Consider the following 21,335-nt stretch of genomic DNA (forward strand, 5'->3'; position numbering starts at 1 on the left):
CAACGCCTCTCTCTACCACTCAATCTCTTCAACTGGTTGATGGTACTACTGCTGTGGACAGCTCGGAGTTCCGTAGAATCATTGGCAGCCTTCAATATATTTCTTTGACACGTCCAGATATCTCTTTTGCAGTCAACAAACTCTCGTAATTTATGCACAAGTCGACTACAAATCACTGGACAACAACCAAATGGCTCATTCGATACTTAAAACAAACCATTTTTTATGGTATTCAGAACAAAGCCGGAACTCCAGTATTAAGAACATACTCAGATGCAGATTAGGCTGGAAATGTGGACGACCGCACGTCCACCTCTGCTTATATCAGTTTTTTGGGATCTAACCCCATTTCTTGGAGCTCCAAGAAGCAAAGAACTGTTGCAAGATCCTTAACAGAAGCTGAATACCAGACACTAGCAAATGCGGCTTCAAAGACAATGTGGTTGTCCACTCTCTTCAAAGAACTAGCATTTCCAGTCAAAGAATCTTCCCAGCTGTTATGTGACAACCTTGGAGCCACACATCTCAGTTTTAACCCGGTCAATCATTCACGCATGAAACACATTCAAATCGATCTTCACTTTGTGCGTGACTTAGTGAAAAAAGGAAGCATCCAAATCAGTCATGTATATACTCAAGACCAACTAGCTGATTTGTTAACAAAGTCGTTGTCCAAACAACACACAGAATTGTTACGCAACAAGATTGACCTTGCCGATGGAAGCCCTATCTTGCGGGGCGTATAAAGGAAGCATGCGTAGATCCTGCTCAAACCAAAACAGTGCATGCCTAGCCTAAAATCATGCCAAATATTCTGTCATTAAATTCTATATTTGGTGTTGTTTCTAATTTGAATTATATAGCTGTATATTGTAACAATAGCATAGATTTAGCCTTACCGTTGTAATAGTAGCATAGATTTAGCCTTACCGTGTATATGTTTCCTAAACTAGCTTCTCAATCACTCTCTATATAACACAGAGTTTCTATCAATAAAATGTGTGGGAAATTCTTCATTGAAACTACGGCAATATTTGTATCTTTGTAGATCTTTGGTAAGCAAGAAGTTGGAAGAATTCAATCAGGTCCGGGGGGCTTTTCTTCACTGTGATGGGACTGGACAGGTTGCTGTGTGGAAATGGCTTACTCCACGCACTGCTTGAGCAGCTGACACTTCTTTCCCTGTAAATTATTAACTCGAAAAAAAACTACTATCTGCCTTGACACCGCTACATAGGAGTCCATAAATATGCCACATTGACAACTTAGTTAGAAACCAATCCCCACCCCTGTGTGGCTGCAGCCTGCAGTGTAATTGAATTGCGCGGAGTTGCAAGTGCTGGGACACCTGCAAATGAAGTGATTGCTGTTTTAAGGGGTTATTTCCAACTTATACTTGACACACCCAGCACGTACACTAAACCCTGGTTGTAGGTTGAAAATTTGAATTTCTTGGCTTGATTTCTTATCATTATGTTGCAAGATGGATGAAACGCTTAGAGTTGTGTTGGGACACCTTGAATAGAAAAATGAAAAAAAAAAAGGGGGGGGGGGGGAAGGATTTTCTGCCCCGGTGCCCTAAAATCGTCCGGTTTGGGAGTCACCGACTTCAATCTTGATACATGGGTCAGAGAGGGGGATTAAGTAGACCGCTGCTGGTGCTGTACTTATGTAAGCCTTTCCGATTCGGGAGGAAGCCCGTAGGGGACCCTTTAAATCCTAATGCCCTAAGCCCAGAAAGGGTTGGGAGCCATTGGTGGAATCTCGCTACAGGGATCGGATAGAAAGCCAGTATAAGCAGCATTGCATTGCACTCCAGCGGTAAGCAAAAGCAAAAAAAAAAAAAGAAAAAGAAAAAGGTGCGTTCCCGGCCAGCTTATGTGAGGATTCCATGGCGCGATATACAAACGGCATGTAACAGTTGAGGACATACAAATTTGATCCTTACAGCCAGGGGTTAGTCAAAAAAATTAACACTCAAGTAGAGGTTGGAAAGACTTTTATAGAGCAGTGAGCATGAGCAATTGCGGTGTTTCCGCAGGCGGGCTTTTTGCAAGGAAGTTGTACTCAGGTGTGTTGTTGTGCATATATAGGTTAGGTTAGGTTGGGGCAGTAGGTTCCTTTGATACATAGATTATTTAGAAAAGGATTTGTAATTAGTAGGGGTGTCAAAGCTGATCAGTTTAATTTGTTTGTAATATAACCACCATTTATTGAATGAGAATGAGAATGAGAATCACAAGTTGTTCTATTCATCATCCATGTATATCTATATATCTCTCTATTCATTCTAGTGGGCAGTTTTTATCCAAAATATTCTATGTTAATTTGAAGTTTAGTTGTGTTTTTTGAATTAGGGTTATATTATCCCAATATCTTTTACCAACAATATTATAACTTAACTTGCAAACAATCTAGCTATAACAATGTCCATAACCCAAGACATTCCATGACATATAAGTCCAACCAAGAAAGCATATGAAGATGCAACATATCTGCATGCAAATTGTCCGTTGTCACAGGCTTCGAATCAGAATTCCTTCGAACGTAATCCCAGGTCCAAATGCTAATGCCAGTCCCCATTCTTCTCCTCCCTTCCTCTTCAACGCCTCCCTCATGTATTCCATAACATAGAAGATTGTGTTGCTACTCACATTCCCATAGTCCATCAGAGCTCTTCTGCTGCACTCTAGCTTCTCACTTCTCAGCTTCAGAGTGCTCTCTAATCGGTTCAGAATTGCAGGCCCGCCAGGATGAACTGCCCAGAACAAGTCATTGAACTCCACTAATCCGGCTTTCTCCATAAGCTTCTTGCAGAATTCCTCGATGTTTTCTTCAATCTTTGCTGGAAGGTCCCTCCCAAGTTTGAAGTTTATTCCCTCTTCCGATAGTCTTCCATCTATCACATTATGCGTCCCTGGTAAGAACTGTTGAACTGCATGGTTCAGTTCCATGAAAGGGCATTCTTTTCCCGGTATCGGGTCGGTGCCAACGATGACCGCTGCAGCTCCATCCCCGAAAAGTGCAGCCCCAACAAGGTCGTAAGGGCGCTCCTTGTTTGGGGGACGAAAACCAAGTATGGTGGTTTCGGATGTTGTTAATAGGACACGGCTTCCAGGGTTGTTTTCAGCTATGTCTTTGGCCACCCGCAGTCCGGTCACACCCCCATAACAGCCTAGAAAGTATAGCATTATCCGGCCAACGTCGCTCCTTAGGCCAAGCTGGCTGGCAAGGTAAAGGTCACCTCCTGGCAATCGAATTTCGCTGGAGGAGACGTAAACTATGTGAGTTATATCTCCCACTGGCCTTCCCCACTCCTCAATGCAAGCAAGGCTTGCTTCCATTGCCATCTGTAGAACTGCCGGGTTGGCGATTTCAAGCTTTTGTTTGATCGTGGGCGAACCCTCCGTGGCAAGTTCAGGGTACTTCTCTAAGATTTCCTTGGACATGACTGTGTATCTTGTCTTCACAGTAGTTGTTTTACCTAGCAAAATAGAAAGGATCGAAATCAAATATAGAATGCATATATATATTAATAAATGATGAATTCACTGAAACAAACAAACCCTAATGATCATTTTCATGCATAATGTGTAATACTCTATAGTTATTACAAGCCATTTTCATTCAACACAGCACTAAAACAAATTAGCCCTGAGATGTGTTAAAAGTTATTTTGCATACACAAGCGCTCTAGTTTCTCCTTTATGGCCAAGTCTTGGCACTTAGTATCACGAAAGTAGCCCTCCACCAGGCACTCCTGAGGAATGAGTTGGCTAGGAAAAGCCTTGCCCATTGCAAGGACGGTTGCCTTCCCCGGCATGGGAAGGCGTCTAGCTAGTGCAACATCATGCTTGGGAGCCCCGTTCCTCTCCATTTGAGACATATTTGAGGGGTGTGAAGGAAGAAGGGGATGAAGTTGTGGGAAGTTAAAGGTACGAGGGAGTAGGGTGAATATAAATGGAGAGATGGGGATGATGTTGGAGAGAGGTTGGTGTGAAGGAAGAGTAGCATGAATGGAGAGAAATTGCTAGTCTATTAGAGTTTGGTAATACTTTAGTCGTTGCTTTGGAAGTGTGAATGTTTTATAGAGAAACAACAAGCTTTTTCTTTCTTTAGGTAGAAGTGATTAAGTGAACACAACCCAATTCTAACTTACCATCACAAAATTTCATATGTACATACTTGGTTGGGATTTTTCTACAGCCCTGAAAAGTTTGGTACCATATGCAAAAGGGACACCAATCATAAGTGGCCAGGCCCATGTTCTTCATATCTAAACCCTTACATTTTCCATTTGGTAGGGTTTAAGAAATAAGCATAGGCAAACCTATCTGTTGATTTCAAAAAAATATTGAAAACAATAAAAAATAAACACTATACCCATTTGGTTTCTTCCATTTTCATTTCATTTGTAACTTGTTCTCATTCTTAGATTATGTTTCGTTCACTGAAATGACCAAATTCCGAAAAAAAAAAAATTGTTTTCAAGCCATCATATTATTTTTTTAAACATCCAAAATTTATTTTAAAATAATTATTTTTTAATTTCCAATCATTCTTTTCAAGCCATCATATCTGTTCAAAGCATGCCATTGTAGGCTAAGGGCCCAAGAAAAATGCAGCAACTTCATCCATTCAAAACGCTGCCGTTTTTACTGGCTCTAAAGTTTACAATCTTTCCCAATGTAGCAAAACACTGAAGAACTCACACCACAGTATCACACCAACTTTGACTTGTTACCAATACAGACATCAAATTTGGACCAAACCATTGCGTTCTTACTAACCTGATGAACCGAACTCCAGCTGAGATAGTCTTCCTTCTTTTCTTTTCCCAGTTTTGCACATTTGTAATGACTGCAATCTTGAATAAACACATTTAGCGGAAATAACACAAGGATTTTGCCTTTGAACAAGCTCCAAACAGTGCTCTGGTGAGTCCAGCTTGTTGGCATTCTTTATATTTAGTTTCTTTCTCCTAGGGGGCAGCAACTCAGAAGGTAATATTTGGGAGTAGAGATATTTCGACCTGGCTACTTCAATTTTCATTAACCCACTTAGGAACAATGTCTTTACAATTATACCCAATAGAATAAATACAACAAAACCACCCCAATGCTCTGGGAAAAGGTTAGACAAAACTGAAAGTTAGAACATTGTAACGCTAGGGAAGGAGGTAAGCATCATCTTTTCATCTATTCTATCAACCACAACTAAACATTCCATGAACATTGTAAAGCATTCTGTTAGTCAATCCCAATCCTCAAGATGACCTTCGGAAATAGTACCTGCAAAGATCACAAAGGAATTAATTTGGTGTGTTCATACTCTGCAGTGTGTGTGCTTGGGTGTGTGGATCATGAGAATGAGAGCAAGGGAAAGAAGGATACACAAAAATCTTTATGCCATATAGGGAAGCATATTTTCGTAGAAGACGTTCCACGGTATACCATTCTGAGCGATCTTGATAGCCAATACGTGGCATGTGGATTGAAGCTTTCAAGTAAAATGGATATAACATTAGATATTTGCACATCTAGGAAAGAAACATAAGAAAAAAACGTTCTGGTATCAAATTAATGGCAAATAACAAATCTAAAATCATGTGTCTTGCAACAACCAATTGTGCACAAGATGCAAAAGATAACCTCAACAATTGACTGGATATTATCCATACAAAGAGAGCCTGCCTACCTCAAAATATTGGTACATGATTGTAAGAGGGGGTAAAAATCCAACATTAGGACAAATAGGTGAGATTATTTTAACAAAAAACAATCACAGGTTCCAGTTTGAATTTCAAAAGGAACAGACCTTCACTATCCAGAGAGAATTGGAGGACAAGATTGCAATTGTTTGACTAGAGTAAATAAATACCAGATTTTTGAGCAGCCAAGAATGACGCCTTTGATAAGCAACATTCCAAGTCAGGAACAGAGATATTGCTGCGAGGTACTTTACGCCTAGGATTATATGATTGTACTACAGCGAGAGCCACCCACTGAGGAGCATTACAGTCCATTCTCTGTTCTTCACAGTCCTCTGTTAAAGCAATAAATGAGATCAGAGGTAACAAAATTATGAACCAAAAAAAATGTCTGAACAAAGAAAATAGAGGATAAGAAAACATCAAATCAAGAATACCACCCATGATTAAGTTAAGAAATTGTGTGGATGCCAGCTGATCCAGCAAATTACTTCAAATACCTTCCAGGAGAATAAGTTACAAGCAAGCACATGATACTTATAGATTGACTTTATATTCTGTCTTATGACCCTCACCAAATCATTTGTATAAGTACAAAGTGCATTTGAGAAATAATAGGACTTAGTGGGGTGTCCTTAATGATGGTATAAATAGTTTACAACATGCTTGCCACCTTTATAAAATATCCTATCCATATCTTTCTGAGTGAAACTATGGGATTAGATCATGCCTCACAGAGTTATTCACTAAAGAATGAGAGAGGTTTCCGTTGGTCAGTGGAGTCTAAATTGAGTAATTGACTATTTTGCCCTTATTTTTATACAATCCACTTCAAATGAAAGGTTAAATTGTATCACTTGGTGCAAGAAGCCAAAAGGCTGACCAAAAACGTCCTCGCTTAATGATCAGGGTGAATATAAAACCTATCCATAAATAGATTGCCATTGATCTCATTCCAGGAAATAGAAAGAACAAACTTCAGCGTCCTAAGGTTTTACCAATGAAAGAAAGTTTACTCTTCATGAATCGTCAGCAAGGAAGAAGTGAAGGAAGAAATGATGGTTAAAGAAGACAAAGGACTATGTGCATATACTGCCTATCAAAAAAAAGGACTATATGTATATACACACATGAGGAAGGACTATATGTATTACACACATGAGGAAGGACTATATGTATTACACACATGAGGAAGGACTATATGTATTACACACATGAGGAAGGACTATATGTATTACACACATGTATGCATAGGCATGTGTCTGTATAACAATATATATATAGCAAAAAACAGTTTGGGGAAGAAACAATCTAAATTATAGGAACATAAGATACAACAACTGACCATTGATTTTTATAAAATGAAGATCACCAAGATGAAGGTCCTTAAATTCAGAAGCTCGTTGATATGCATCAGGAACACTTGAAGAAAGCCTGGCCAGGGCATCAAACATTCCTCCATGGCCCCAGATCCCAGAGTCATCAATGCAACTGTGAAATAAACATATGAGCTGAGAATAACAAGATGACTCCACACTTCATGAAGAAGTTCTTATGGTTAGAACAATACATGCGGTTCGATCAAGTTATGAGGTTCTTGGAAACCTATATTCATCAAAATTGGTATAATTTGTTCCCAGTCAATTTGAAGGCTTAAATCCATCCATTAAAATAGAGTCATTGAAAACTAAAAACTGTTACAGCAAAAAATGGAGTCATCAACAGAAACAATAATTAAAAGAAATACTTCTTGAAGCCCTCAATACAAATCCATTCCAAATCCAATAGAGAAAAAAACTACCTCCATTTCAGTTACATGTAAAATAGTATAATAACATCCTTTTCATGGAATATCCAAAAAAAAAATAAGGATGCATCAAAGCACACAATACAGAGATCAACACCAGGTAGGCCAACTCCTAATTGAACCATTTTTGGAGTGAGAAAGGGGAGGGTTGTTTTTGTGTTTCAAAATGTGCGAATTATTTGAGACAATGTGCTAATACTAGGGAAAAGTCATCCATTTTCATGCTTCTAACCTTGATTGGTAAATGGTTGGAAAAGTTACAGCAATATTTTCCAATCACTGGATTGTAAAGGAGAAAAATGTCTCAGATTTAGGGGGGTTGTATGCTTGTCTGCAGGTGGGGACCACAGGATAAGGAATTTTCAAAGTTGAAAAAGGCATTAATTGCAGTAGTGAGGTTGGGGAGATCAATGTTCAGTTATGGTGAGAGGACTAGATGTCAAAGGGTTATATAAGGGTATTAGGCAAGGCAAGCGAAGTTTTTAAATTTCATTAGCTTTTTAGTAGGGAACAGGCGAACTGTGAGGTTCTGGCATGATGGATGGTGCTTGACCCTTGAAGATGAGATTCCTGGATCTTTTAAGAATTCTGCAAAATAAAGACGCATCAGTTGCATATTATCATCATTGAACATAGATAGGAAATCATTGCTTACCTAGATTCACTAAGGAGTTCTAAGTGGGAGTCAAAGATAGTGGATTCGTTTAAGGAAGTCATTTATGGAGCAGAGACAAAAGCCTCATTTGGGCTAGCCTCCTGTTTTTAACTTCTGCTGGAAGCTGAAGCCAAAGCCAAGGACACAATTTTTTAAAGGGCAATATTGGTATTATAAAAGTTTTATGAAACATGAAAAAACTTCTTACATAAGCTAAAATGGAACTTCTACAAGAAGTAACATCTTCCTGACTTTTGTATTAAGCTTTTTTTTAAGTCATAAGTTCTTTGAACTATATTAGTCAAACAGACATAAAAGCTCTTATTGAGCTTAAAAACGAGTTTTTGGCTTCTTAGAAGTTGATCCAAACAAGACCTAAATGGGAGGGAGTTATGGGTTGAGTTGGAAGTGAGTGGTATTCATTAAAATCTTCTTTCAGGGAGTGCTGCAGTCCTACCCAAATTTTTAATATTGAAATTTAGAAGAAGATTCTAACCATTGATTACTAGATGCATATAAAGAGCAGTTTGGGTAATTGGAGTTATGTGTAAAATGAGTGAGGAGTATTGGTTTGTAACTGGCAACTGTGGACCTTACTCTTCATCCTTACTGAGATGATGCAGGTGCTTCCAAGAATGGAAATTGGTGCTCTCAAGCTGGCACATTAGTTCATAAAGAGAAAAAGGAGGAAGGAATGGAGCATCCCCTCCTTGCTATGGCTTAGTTTTTGTGGAGGATGATGAAACTGAAACTTCAGAGAGAGAGCTTAAAAAAGACTGTATTCTGATAGTTTTTCATGGATGGAAGAGGTTTTTTAGAGGATTGGAAACAAACCTTCTTTGAATTGGCTGGAAGCCTGAGTGCATGGGAATTTGAGAGTTGTTTCTTCCTTCACTGTTCTATTTCCATTTTACTTTCTTCCAATGACTGGTAAAGGAAGAAAACGGTAAAATTGAAAAATTAAAAACAGGCCCTTACATACCAGACACATTGTTTGGGCCCTTACCTACTGCACATAGTTTGGCAGTGAGCTGGGATAAAATTGCAGGTATAGTACAACCCTACAAGCCCAGGATGTGAGCAATGAGGGCATAAGCATGGAATATCACAAATGTGCACAAGGGCCAACATGCTAATAGGTTTCAAAAAGACACAAAAGTTACCAACACTAGAAAGAAAAGCCACCAAACAATAGTACTAAACTATTAAGCTATGATGAGTGATAGAAGGACGATTTCAAACAATTTTCCATTCTTTTCTTTCAGCAGGCAAAATACAAATTAGAAGAATTGCATTTGCATAGCTCTACATAATGTATGGGCATTGCATATTTTAGTAACACATGAACCATATTCTTAAACAAAACTATTTTATCCAACAACTTGATTGATGACATGGTCATAATTTTGAAAAAGTAAACCAAATCACTAAGAAAGTGAAAACATGCAAAAGTAATAAACAAAACAGCAGAAGATGCATAAAAGACTTAACAGATCAGGAAACAGGAAATCACATTTGGAAATAAATGACCAATTTTCTACCACTATTGCTATTTTTATCAGCAAAACAATAAGACTCCCAAACTAGAAGCATATCCATCGAAGACACTTGCCTGAATATGATAGTAGCCTCAGATGGACAAACTTTTGAGGGAAGTGTACAATCTCCATAAACAAAGTCAACAGAACCTGAATCTGATATCATGTCAACATCAACATGGGAAGGAGGATCTTTGACAGATAATGAATTGTAACCATGAGCTTCCCACTTGGCTAGCTTCTCCTCCTCTGCCTTCTTCCTTGCAGCTTCAAGTTTTAGAAGCTTTTCCTCAGGTAACTTTCTTCTATTTCCCACTTGTATAATTGGATCATCACTTGATTGGGATGCCTCCTTGAACTTTTCCACCCATACAAGATATGAAGCTTCATCTAGACCAGGGTCAAAATCAACAGAAACGGAACTTCTGTCCATAATAAGATCATGTCCTTTTAAAAGATCCATTGGGTTAACCTCAAATTTCCTATCATCCTTGCCCAATTGTTGTTCATGGCGGATTGCTACTACCTTGTCAGCCATGGCATCCAATTCTGACATATTTGGTTCACTTGATTCATCATTATTGATTTCTGAAGGATCAATCATACGTAACCCAAATATGACAGATCGCAAATCACCAGCTTCAGCTCCAGCCATTTCCTTCCCTTCCCTATCAATGTCAACCTCCCCGACAACATTATGGCTAAGCTGCAGCTTCCTCTCTGCTCTGCGCATTATAATCTGCATAAAAAATTTGAAACCAACAGTAGGTATGATGGTCTTCGACTCACTTGGTTGGCTTATTAGATCTCACCTCCTCTACCGTGCGTCCTGTAACTAGATTTATAGACAACACATGATTCATCTGACCAATACGGTGTGCCCGCTGCAAAGCCTGCTTGTCCACCTGAGGATTCCAATCTTGCTCGTAGAATATAACCTGTATGTATTAGAATTAGTACATTATTAAAAAGAACAATTAAATAACATGATTATGGATAATAACGAAAACATATTTTGGTTGAGCTTCAAATCAACTTCAAGGAAGAGGGAATCCATTCAAACTTTCACATTACACTTTTGCTAAGTTCATTGACCAGGAACCAGTTTATTAGCCTCTAAATTTCAGTGCTAGTCTATCTAACAAACGGGCAGTACCATCTGCAATTGGACCAAAGGCACAAAGAATCATTTGAAGTTGTACCTCTTTACCATTATTCTCTTATCCTTAAAGAAAATAGGGGGAAAAGTATGCTGAAAAGTTCATTTGGTATGATTCTAGCGTCATTGGATACCTTTTTTTCTGAAGTGCTTTCAGATATACACATAAAGACTAAAAAAACATAAAAACTATATTACATCCTTATTATGATTCAACAAAAACGTGAAGCAAAATTGCCTAAATCAATTGTGAAAGATGGGAAATCTTGCTTACAAAAATTTCATCTTACCCAGCAAAATCAATTGTTCTTGATTAGAGGCAGAATATACCAATAGCAAGAAACTCAATAGACCTTTTAATCATTAAAGTAACATATGAGTGCATAAATCACTGGGTAGTACTTGCGCTATAGAATTCTCTTATGTACTGATTGAGCATGGCCTTGTATCACTATGACAGATATTAAAGAATCCCCTTTCCAAACTCAAGTTGTTGGGGCATTCCATCCCCAAACCTGACCAAACTTTAATTGCTAAATATTACAACTTTAAGAGGCCTTATGACACTTGCATGCAACCAACAGCATGCTACACAACCCAGGACAGTGGTGACACCAGTAGAAGGATTCATTTTGTACGAGAGCTCAGACTCATCAATTCTACTAAAATCTGATGCCACTCATGTCCCTTGTTGTTTGTCACAAACAGCATCCATATAAACCACCAGAAAAATACATGCTATAGAAACCAGCTGTCATTGCAAGTGATAATAACTTTGGTCGAGCATTTGGAGAGAACTCACAGTATCAGCAGCCACAAGATTCAAGCCAACGCCCCCAGCTCTTGTAGAGATCATAAAGACAAAAGCACTACTTTGCACATCTTGGGAATTCAAACTGCCTTCAACTATTTGCCGGCTGAAACTTCTTATTGCAGAAAAGCGCTCCTCAGCCCGAACTGATCCATCAAGACGCTCATAAGAATATTTCCGCAACTCCATGAAATCCTACTTTGCATATGAGAGACAATAAATTTGCTAAATGCATACTGACTTATGTAATCCAGATTAAGTGCTTAAGCACTTTCATGATATCATGTACTAAGAACAAAATAACAAACCTGTAAAATATCTAGTGTATGAGTCATCTGAGCAAACAGAAGAACACGATGTCCAGAGTTATATAGCTTCTGAAGTAGTTGATCCAAGATTATAAGTTTACCACTAGCCTGAACAGGACACCATAAATGAACAGAAGTTAATCCATAGAGTAATTATGAAAGTGCAAAACAGGCATTTAGAATTGAATGGAGGCAAGTCAAACATGCAGCTCTTATGACTTTTTCATCAGAAACAACTATAATTATACATCATTTCCAACGAAATATCGCACACCCTAGTTCAAATTCCAGAGTCAAAGAAGCCTGTTACAATACGAAATAAAACATAATACCTGAACCAGGTGTTCACCCTCCTCATATGGTTCAGGCTCAATACCAGGGAAAAGATAGGGATGGCTACATGCTTTTCTTAACTGTATTACCTGTACAGTAGAAGCAAAATTGATACGTAAAAAACCATTGCAAGCATTCGACAGATCAAGGAAATGGCAAATGCACCACAACAAAGAGGAAAAACCAGCACAGAAAATATGAATTTCAAAAGTGTCTGAAGTGTATATTAAAAGATTAAACTGTTAAACTAGTTGAAATATATAACAAAGAACCAAATGTTATCAGAATTTAGAAAGGAACATTGGTTTTACTTTCCTCCTTACAAACAATGCACCTCAAATGAAACAGAGAAAATTAATATCAGTTGAGAAGTTACACCCCAGATTCAAGGTTCTATTGGTGTGACAGTGGATGAGACAATCTAATTAAGGCATGGTTGACAGAAATTCATAAAAAACATGTCCAGAATTGCAATATTATGAATACCTTCTGGTACTCAATTCAAACTCATTAAACCTTGATCTTCAAATCAAGCATGAGTGGTAATAACTTAAAAAAACCAATATACAGACATCCTGCTTGCCAAGAAAAGCATAGAAAACTATGGCACTCACACTATCCTCCAGTCTTGCTATAATTATTTTACAAAGAAGGCATGTCATGGATCTCTTAAAGGCAAGTTGCAAGCCTGCTGATACCCAACTAATCAAAATCACTGTTTGTAAAAATAATTATAGGCCTCTGATCAATATAGGAAGATACCATAGGGTTGTAAAAAAAACATATCTATCTCTCTCACACATGTTCTGATATTTGTTAGTAGTTGGTGCAGATAGCCAGTTTATACACAAACTAAAAGTGGTATTTATGAAGGCAATGCAAAACCTTGAGATACTTTAAGTCAGTGCCATGAAAAGCTCTTATGTTTAGTGACAAGGGTTATTTGGGAATAAATTCATCTACAGATGTATATTGGGCAGAGAGTTGTAGGGGGGGTGTTCAGGCCATTAGATATTTGTGGCAGAAAATTTAGGAACCTGGCAGAGTAGGAAACACTCCACTGTTACTATATCTAGCACACAAGTGGAGTTTAGAGCTATGGCACCTGGAGAATAAGAGTAGTATGCTTGAGAATTCTGCTAATGAAATGTGTTTCTTCAAGAGCCCATAAGCTTGTACTGTAATTATAAAGTTGCTATAAAAATTGAGTGTAATCCAGTCCAGCATGACAGAACTAAAATGGCAAGTTTCAACTAAGGGAACTTATCCAGGTGGCTTAAAGAGAATGTTGTCATAGCTCCTCCATCAAATGGAGGACTAGATTAGATATCCTCCAATTAAGAACTTTTCCAGAAGAATAGAAGTAAGACTATCACATTCAAACTGATAGCTCTTGTTCATTCTGTATAATTGTTTGTAGTAGTTTGACACTTAGAAATGATAACTAAGGAGAAGGCCAAAATTGAATGCTAAAGGTGAGAAGTTGAGAAATTAACATACAATATTCTGTAAGGACTGGTGACCTGATGGTCCAGAAGAGAATGCAAGAAGTTTAGGAAGTTCCTTCCTCAATATTGACATATACACCTTCTTTTGCAGGGAAACCAGTGGAGCCATCCTATCAAGGTAAATTTAGTAAGTTGTCAAATCACCATTCCAAGATAAACTGGCCAGAAAAATTTTTGCAGAAGCCGTTGGTGAGAGAACTTCAGAGTAGGGTTTAAAACTTTTAAATAAAAAATCTCAAACCACAAAGGACAACTAACACAGTAATCTCAGTAAGAGGGGGCAGCACAAGAGTTCCACACTCAATAAGCTTAGATTTCATTCGACGAAGCATGAAAGCTCCCAATATATATTTTAAAGTTCTGAACTGATCCTTAACTTCAGCCACCTTTTCACCTGTTAAGAAAAAGATATATTGAACTTTCAGTATGATGTCCATTAACTAAAAGTCAATCTCCTTTACTGAATAGCCAAAGCTTAGAATAACTATGACATGACAAACTGGTCCCTGAATGAATTTAAACAATCCAAAAATAACATTCAGATGTATATTACTTTCCATCAGAAAAAAGAAACATAAATATAAATCTGAAATATGCCATACATATGCACTATGTTCTGATAGGTAGATCTCTTACATACTTGGAAAACTAACAGCATAATAGACTAATAATTTCAGTTCTTTTATTAAAATAAAAATATAGCTCTTATTCTTATTATTTAGTTTCTAAATATCATGTGCTGATTGGACTTTTTGGCTTGCCAAACAATCACTTCAGCAATGATCCTGCAACTTTTCTGATTTGGGGAAGGATATGAATTTCAAAACAGTAACATAGATCAAGGAGTTGGCAATTTATCAAAAACACTGACAGCCCCAGCCTAACTTATTAAGTCTCCAACAACTCAACCATTTGGCCAAGGTTACATCTCAAAACAGTGGATGCCTAAACCCCTTTTTTTATTGGCAAACAAAAAAGATATTAGAAGCGCCTAACAAAAGGGCTCACAAAATTATACATGGCACATACAAAGGTGCTAAAATGCCAACAAAGAGGAGAGAAACAAAAACAATTCCCTCTACATATTAAGAGCTTAACCAGTCAGATAAGTCAATCATGAAACATTGAAAAGTCTCCTATATACACACTCTTACCTACTCCATAAAGTTATACATAAAGGACTATTTCATTGCTTGATCCACACGTTCAATATTTTCAAACAACCTCTTATTGCTTTGCTTCCATATAGTTCAACATAAGAACAAATGAGCCGTTCCCAAGCTTTAGTCCTCTTCTTCCCAACAAAGGATCTACGCCAACTCAATAGTACACCTCTTACTAAAGAGTGCATCACCCATTCCATCATAAACAGAGAATAAATCAACTGTTATAGGATGATTTCTTTAAAGCAATGAAGGAGGATGCGATCAATTGTTTCTTTCTTCTCCTTTACACATCATTTGTTCAACAACTCCCTCCCCCACTTATGAGCTGGTCCAACTTCAAGATATTTCCCCCAAACTACTTCCCATGCAAAAATGTCGACCTTTAATGGAACCTTAGGATTCCAAACATACTCTTTTCTTTCAATAGACAAAGAGACAGATTTGTATTCTCCAGTCCTATGTGATTGTTTGATTACATCCTTCAGCCTTCTCTTTTGTTTTGATGATGTAGTACTAATACTCGCTTCCTCATCCCGTAATCTCCATATCCATAAGAAGAAGAAGATGATGATGATGAAGATGATAATCAGAATGTAAAGAAACTTAAGTAAACTTACTTAATTCTAGCTAAACCATTTCATCCTTTGCATCCCTATGAATTGCATGCACTTGCAATTTCTTTATAAAAAAAAACCTCTACTCCATCTAGCTCTCAGTCATGGATCTATCTTGAGAAATAGAGGTACCAAAAGCCCCCCTCCCTTACTTGCTCCTATACCTCTGCTACCCATGCATCTTCATGGTCACTACAAAAAACAACACAATAAAAGACTCTCCCAGCAATAAATTACCACACCATCTATTCTTCCAAAATTTCCCCTCCCATTGCCTACCATAAATCTTGTTCTACTGTTAAAGGCCTCCCACCCGCTTCTAATTTCCTTCCACAAACCCACCCCATACCCCTCCCTCACACCTCTTGGCCACCATCCCTAGACACCTAAAACCTTGTACTTTGATTTCTTCCCAATTTGCCCCCACTTTATAATTATGTCACGTATGTCACAAATATAAGTATCAAGCCCTTTTGCAATAGATACGTTCCTGAGGACCTATTCCCTCTCCTTAGTTGACAGATAAAAGTCCACATATCCTTATCTATCATGTCATGGAAACAATCAGACAAGTGGAAGATGAAGATGCATTTAGTAATTGGAATTGTGAGCAATGAAGAAGAACCATCACTGCACTATCCCTTTCCCCCAAAAAAATTCATTTATGTTCATCATGATCACTTAAAAGGAAACTTTTTGTTAAAGAATAATTCAATACAGGTTCCAACAGATGTTTGACACATGAGACACATGAATCAGCAAAAGGACCTTTCTTCCTATTCAATTCAAAGAAAGTTCCCCCTTTACCAACAAAAGGTTATATCCTGGAATTACCTACATAGGCCAGATATTCATCATTCCCTACACACTACCAGTATGCAGGATGTAAAGCATATGTTGTTGTCATCACCAAAAAAATGCCTGCTAACTCTAGCATCTATCACTCAATCTTTTGCTTCAGCACCTATACTTGGCAACAATGCCAAAATCATATACCATATCAAATTTGAAAACGGCTTGGTAGGTTATTTTTCCTCTTCCAGTGTCAAATGCTGAAATATGATGTCCAAGTTTTCCACACACAAAATAATTCCATTCTTCTTGAATCTCTAGATCTACAATCTTGAATTTTTCATAAGTGATAATTAGCCACGGATTTCCTTGGCTTTTCCTTTTTGTCAACAAAATCAACTTTTCTTATAAATTTGAATGGACACAACAACATCCTCATGAGGGAGATTTAGGACACTTGTCTCCCTCTTGGATGGAAGTCCAGTGGATATGAAAAGAAAGCAATATTGAAGCAGACTCCCATGCCAAAAGAAGAGCTTGGGTTTCTTACCACTTCATTCATATCTTTTTTTGTTGTTTGGGTTTTGGGGTTCCTGTTCTTGTTCCAGAGTAGATTATAATATCCTTTTGTATGTGCCTATTTGTGTGCTAGAGTGAATTAATCATGTACAAATTATTCTGCTTTGAATCTTTAATAACCATCAAACCAGTAAAAACATAATTAAAGGTCAAATACTTGTCATTAACACATCTCAAAAGTATCGGAAAAATAAAAAGAAGCCCCAAAAGAACCAAAAGCTAAGGATGCACCTCTTTTTGTTTGGCACTGCTCTCTTAATATATCATCTATTTGTCTATCAAAAAAAAAGAACTGAAAACTAATGATAAGAATATTAAAGATATCAAAGGAGCATAGGCTAGTCCTACAGTACTACTGACTCATAACAAATAAGAACTAAGAAGATAACCTGAAGAAGGATGTCCGTCTTCCTTGAATGTGGAAAGAAACTGCTCTAACGTCCCAAATATTGACGGCATACAAAAATGCATCAGAGCCCAAAGTTCTGTGAGATTGTTCTGAATAGGTGTTCCAGTCATCAGTAACCGTCTTGGCATGACAAACCGTTCTTTAAGAACATTATATAACACCTGTTATGGTTTAAGCATTCAGGAATCTGCAATGACAATTAGGAAACTACTCTAACTTCATTAACTTTTTTAACCATTAACATATTGGTTCAATTTCAGTTAATAAAGCATTTCTACTAGTAGAAATTAATTTTGAAACTAATAATTACAGTTTCCCAATATGTCTTAGCATCTTAAATAAAAAAATAAATGAATAATAGAGAAAAGGGCACACATGCATTTTGTCATATACATGACAGTTCTTACACCATATATATCCACCAGTATGATCTTATTTCAATAGGAGTTGTGCCACAAGCTACAAAACATTGACTTATTATCAGCCAACACGTTGACCCCAAGGAATAAAAGTCATTAACAAATTCACAAAGGCTATGTTTGGTTGGCAGGATGGAATAAGATAGGATTTGTATATCATAGGATACCATATTACATTGGATAGAAAATACATATTTTAAGATATGAATTTCAATCCAATAGATATATTGGATATATGATATCCTAAGGCAGCATATCCAATGGGATATGTTATATTTTTATATTTAATTTAGGAAATGAATAAAAAAATAATATGGAATAAATATTATTTTTCAATGTTTAAAATAAAAATTATATAATATTCCAATATTTTCTAGAAAATGAAATTTCTCTTATGTTTAACAATATTCATGATTAAAATATTTAAACTTCATAAATAAAAATATTTTATATTATGTTATTCAATATATAAAAATAATTTATATATCATATATTAATATTGTTTTCTAATATGCTTTATAATATGTTTTATAAAATATTTTTTTAGTTTTTCCTTTTGAACCATAAATTTAATTTATAATCCAAAAAATTATTTTTCAAAATGAGTATATAAAAAAATAAAAAAATGATTAAAAAAATTAATTTATGATACATAAGATATGCATATTCCATATCTCAATATAGGATTCTCATATCCCATGCAAAAAAGATATAAAAAAAGTGTGGATAATATATCTCATCACTTATCCAATTTCATGTTTAGTTGAACATAAGATAGGATAAGGGATGGGATAACTTATCTTAGCTCATCACCAACTAAACATGGGATAAATATAATATCCCCTCTCTTATCCTATCCCATAGTCAAAAGGTATTTGCATGGAAATATATAGGCATTCAAACTTACACTTGAAGGATTTTTAAGTCTTTGTGCTTCATCAATTATCGCATAATGCCATGGAATTTGGGAGAGAAAATGCTGATCCATCAATGCTATATCATATGTTGTCAGCAGCAAGTCAAAAGGAAGGGCTGATACCTGGAAAGGGATTCAACTTATGCAACTGTTAGTTATGCACATAGTTCATTGATTGAAGCTTGGGCAGTTTCTGGCTAAACAGACAATCTGTTGAATCTACAATGCTGAATTTGTAATATGGAAAACTTAAAATTGTTAAAAGATAAATCCTCCTTTAAGATAATAAAAAGAAGAAAAATCTGTGACTTTGAATTGATAGCTTAATATCACATTTAGGAAGCAAATTTGCTGGTTGGTAATAATTTCTGATTTTTCTCCACTAGTGAAAATGGAAATACCAGTGATCAAATCAAGGAAAATTTCACGATTCATCATTGAATTTAATATTAGACAGCCCCTTAGATTTCAAATACTATCTCAAATAGTATTTTCCTTTTTTATTAAATAATCAATAAAATAAAATAAAAACTTATTCACAAAGTGCCTAAAAAAAAAAGGTCACATCCCAGTACAGAGTTTTGTGAGGAAGCTGATGAGCAATAATGTTTACATGCCACCATAGAATCATTAAAAGTAAAATTAACCAAAATCAACATATTAGTCTCTTAATTAATAGCCATATCAGCAGGACCCAAAACTTACATCAGACTTTGAGCACTGTTCTTTTACTTGCTCATATATTGTCCTTCGAAGACTGCGTCTGTGTTCTTTGTCACCAACATACCTAAGAACTCTTAATTTTGGAGCAAAGTTTGCTATCTCTGATACCCAACCATCCGTCACACTTAGAGGACATAATACCACTGTGGATAACAAAAAATAAGGATGGGAACATAAAAAATGGTACAAAAGGTACAGGGAACCAGTACTAGAGAAAATTGTTTACAAGATTTAAGCTTTTGTTCATAAAGAAAAAGAGCTTCCTTGACTTACAAAATGGCCCAGGTGACTTCTGATGGACTTTCATGTAGCTCAAGAAAGAGATGGCTTGCAGAGTCTTCCCTAGCCCCATCTGCCAATAAATTTTTTGAATTCACAACAATGAACATAATCATGCATAGGAATGGAAAAATAATTATCTTTCACAAAGCCATAAGCATTATTATTTTCTTGCTTCTTAAACCTTAAGTAAGCTTAAAGAAGATTCAAGAAAAAGCTTACTAAAGCTCAGCTACATCATAAACAGTATCGTGAACTCAGTTCTTCTTTTGTAGTTAGTGTAAGGATGTTTTTAGATACAGCAATCAGCATACTGCAGCTAAGCTACATCATGTGTGGTGGAGCAGCTAAAAACCTTTCTGAGAATTAACTCTTAACATTGTATAAAACAATTCTGGTAACACAACCAAAGCATGGTTCATCAAAGAAACCATAAGCAACCCTACAATCCTACAAGGTTCAAGATTCAAACTGAACTGTAATACCGTCAACCCTTCTGGAAAAACTTAATTAATAATACTGCATAGCAAAAAAAGAAAAAGGAACTTCAGTTGTCACTACTCAGATAAGGATAAACAACAGGTCAATCCAAGGGAAATATAAAGAAATAGCCCTATCAGAAATTTGAGCAAATTCAAGTTTTCTCTATGATGCTTGACTATTTCGATAAAGGCACCAAATCATAATTGAATTTCAAGTCTTCAAATGAATTCAATAGAATTCAGAATTTCACCTATAATGCTTGCTTTTGAACACTATAAAAGACAATTCACAACAGCTCAGTGAAAACAATTCAACATAACTTTAAATTTACTTCCATGTTTTTTTATGACCCAACTTCTACACTAAATTAGCTACTGACTCAATTGAATTTTGAGTATTCGTAAAATTTTGGGTTTCCACTGCATGGGCATGGATTCAATGCCCATGAATTAAAATGTGAAGTTCTTAGCCATGTGAATTCAAAATTCAACTCAACCCAATTCAACAAAGGCCACTTCTCTCAAATTCCCATTTGTAGACAAATGATACCTCATCTCCTGCATACACAATGAAAACCTACAATCACCACAATGCTTACTCAAAACAAACTTCTCTCCATTTGGTTGCCGAGAAAATTCAAGAAAATCAAAATCTGAGTCCTATATTTGACATTAAATAAAAAGGCCAGTCCCCTGAAGCAAACCATTCGGCTTAATTCAAGAGTCATTCATTCTATTTTCCGTCATCATCATTTTCTCGGCAAGACAAACAGAGATTTAAACCAAAAATAAAGCCAAAATCGCATCAGAACCCTACCGAGAACAACGTTGACGCCGAGGAGATACCTTCGTATAAGCCATGAAACTCCTTCGACTTGGTGAGGTTTAAGCGTCGCCGTGACCCCGAATTCGCCCCAATTCACCGGCGCGTCCTCGGCGCGTGCGTCTCCATCGAGAACAAGCTTCGCCGCGGCAATGAGTCTCTGTTCGTAGTTCATCTCTGACCTCTCTCCTCCGCTGCGAAGTGTTTGTGACAAGAAACTGAAGACGAAGAGAGTTGACGAAACGCTGCGTTTCGATAGAGAGGATGATGCCCAAATGACGAAGCTAGCCTCCTTAAAGTTCCC

At 36.7% G+C, this 21,335-nt stretch overlaps 2 protein-coding genes across 4 annotated transcripts; both read right to left on the reverse strand.

Annotated features, from left to right (window-relative positions):
- Positions 1 to 2,359: 2,359 nt before the first annotated feature.
- LOC100259793 (type III polyketide synthase A) lies at positions 2,360 to 3,943 on the reverse strand. The gene is made up of 2 exons (XM_002276606.3): positions 3,685 to 3,943; positions 2,360 to 3,484 (listed from the first exon to the last, which is right to left on the reverse strand). Exons 1-2 carry the CDS (start codon positions 3,884 to 3,886, stop codon positions 2,517 to 2,519), a joined length of 1,170 nt encoding a protein of 389 aa, XP_002276642.1. The 5' UTR covers positions 3,887 to 3,943; the 3' UTR covers positions 2,360 to 2,516.
- Positions 3,944 to 5,023: 1,080 nt separating this feature from the next.
- Positions 5,024 to 21,281, reverse strand: LOC100247895 (probable helicase CHR10). Of its 3 annotated transcripts, none has more exons than XM_002274125.5 (17): positions 21,026 to 21,281; positions 20,759 to 20,766; positions 19,721 to 19,799; positions 19,430 to 19,590; positions 18,716 to 18,847; positions 17,370 to 17,550; positions 14,088 to 14,223; positions 13,822 to 13,939; positions 12,321 to 12,410; positions 11,989 to 12,096; positions 11,672 to 11,875; positions 10,523 to 10,648; positions 9,785 to 10,449; positions 7,056 to 7,201; positions 5,881 to 6,045; positions 5,394 to 5,499; positions 5,024 to 5,291 (listed from the first exon to the last, which is right to left on the reverse strand). In XM_002274125.5, exons 1-17 carry the CDS (start codon positions 21,204 to 21,206, stop codon positions 5,267 to 5,269), a joined length of 2,631 nt encoding a protein of 876 aa, XP_002274161.2. In that variant the 5' UTR covers positions 21,207 to 21,281; the 3' UTR covers positions 5,024 to 5,266. The 3 variants fall into 3 exon arrangements, with proteins under 3 accessions (XP_002274161.2, XP_010661355.1, XP_059599148.1); XM_010663053.3 differs by having other exon boundaries at positions 20,759 to 20,785; positions 21,026 to 21,135; XM_059743165.1 differs by having other exon boundaries at positions 19,721 to 20,785; positions 21,026 to 21,135.
- Positions 21,282 to 21,335: the final 54 nt, after the last annotated feature.

The sequence above is a fragment of the Vitis vinifera genome, chromosome 15 (assembly GCF_030704535.1).
Source record: "Vitis vinifera cultivar Pinot Noir 40024 chromosome 15, ASM3070453v1".
Classification (NCBI taxonomy): Eukaryota; Viridiplantae; Streptophyta; class Magnoliopsida; order Vitales; family Vitaceae; genus Vitis; species Vitis vinifera.

Excerpts from the sequence above, each read along its gene's own strand:
- LOC100247895 (XM_002274125.5), bottom strand. The coding sequence starts at position 21,206 with ATGAACTACGAACAGAGACTCATTGCCGCGGCGAAGCTTGTTCTCGAT. Across the intron at positions 14,224-17,369 it reads AGACGGACATCCTTCTTCAG|GTGAAAAGGTGGCTGAAGTT; the intron begins GTTATCTTCTTA and ends TTTTCTTAACAG. Across the intron at positions 7,202-9,784 it reads GAGGCTACTATCATATTCAG|TTGCATTGATGACTCTGGGA; the intron begins GCAAGTGTCTTC and ends TTTATTTCACAG.
- LOC100259793 (XM_002276606.3), bottom strand. The coding sequence starts at position 3,886 with ATGTCTCAAATGGAGAGGAACGGGGCTCCCAAGCATGATGTTGCACTA. Across the intron at positions 3,485-3,684 it reads GGAGAAACTAGAGCGCTTGT|GTAAAACAACTACTGTGAAG; the intron begins GTATGCAAAATA and ends CTATTTTGCTAG.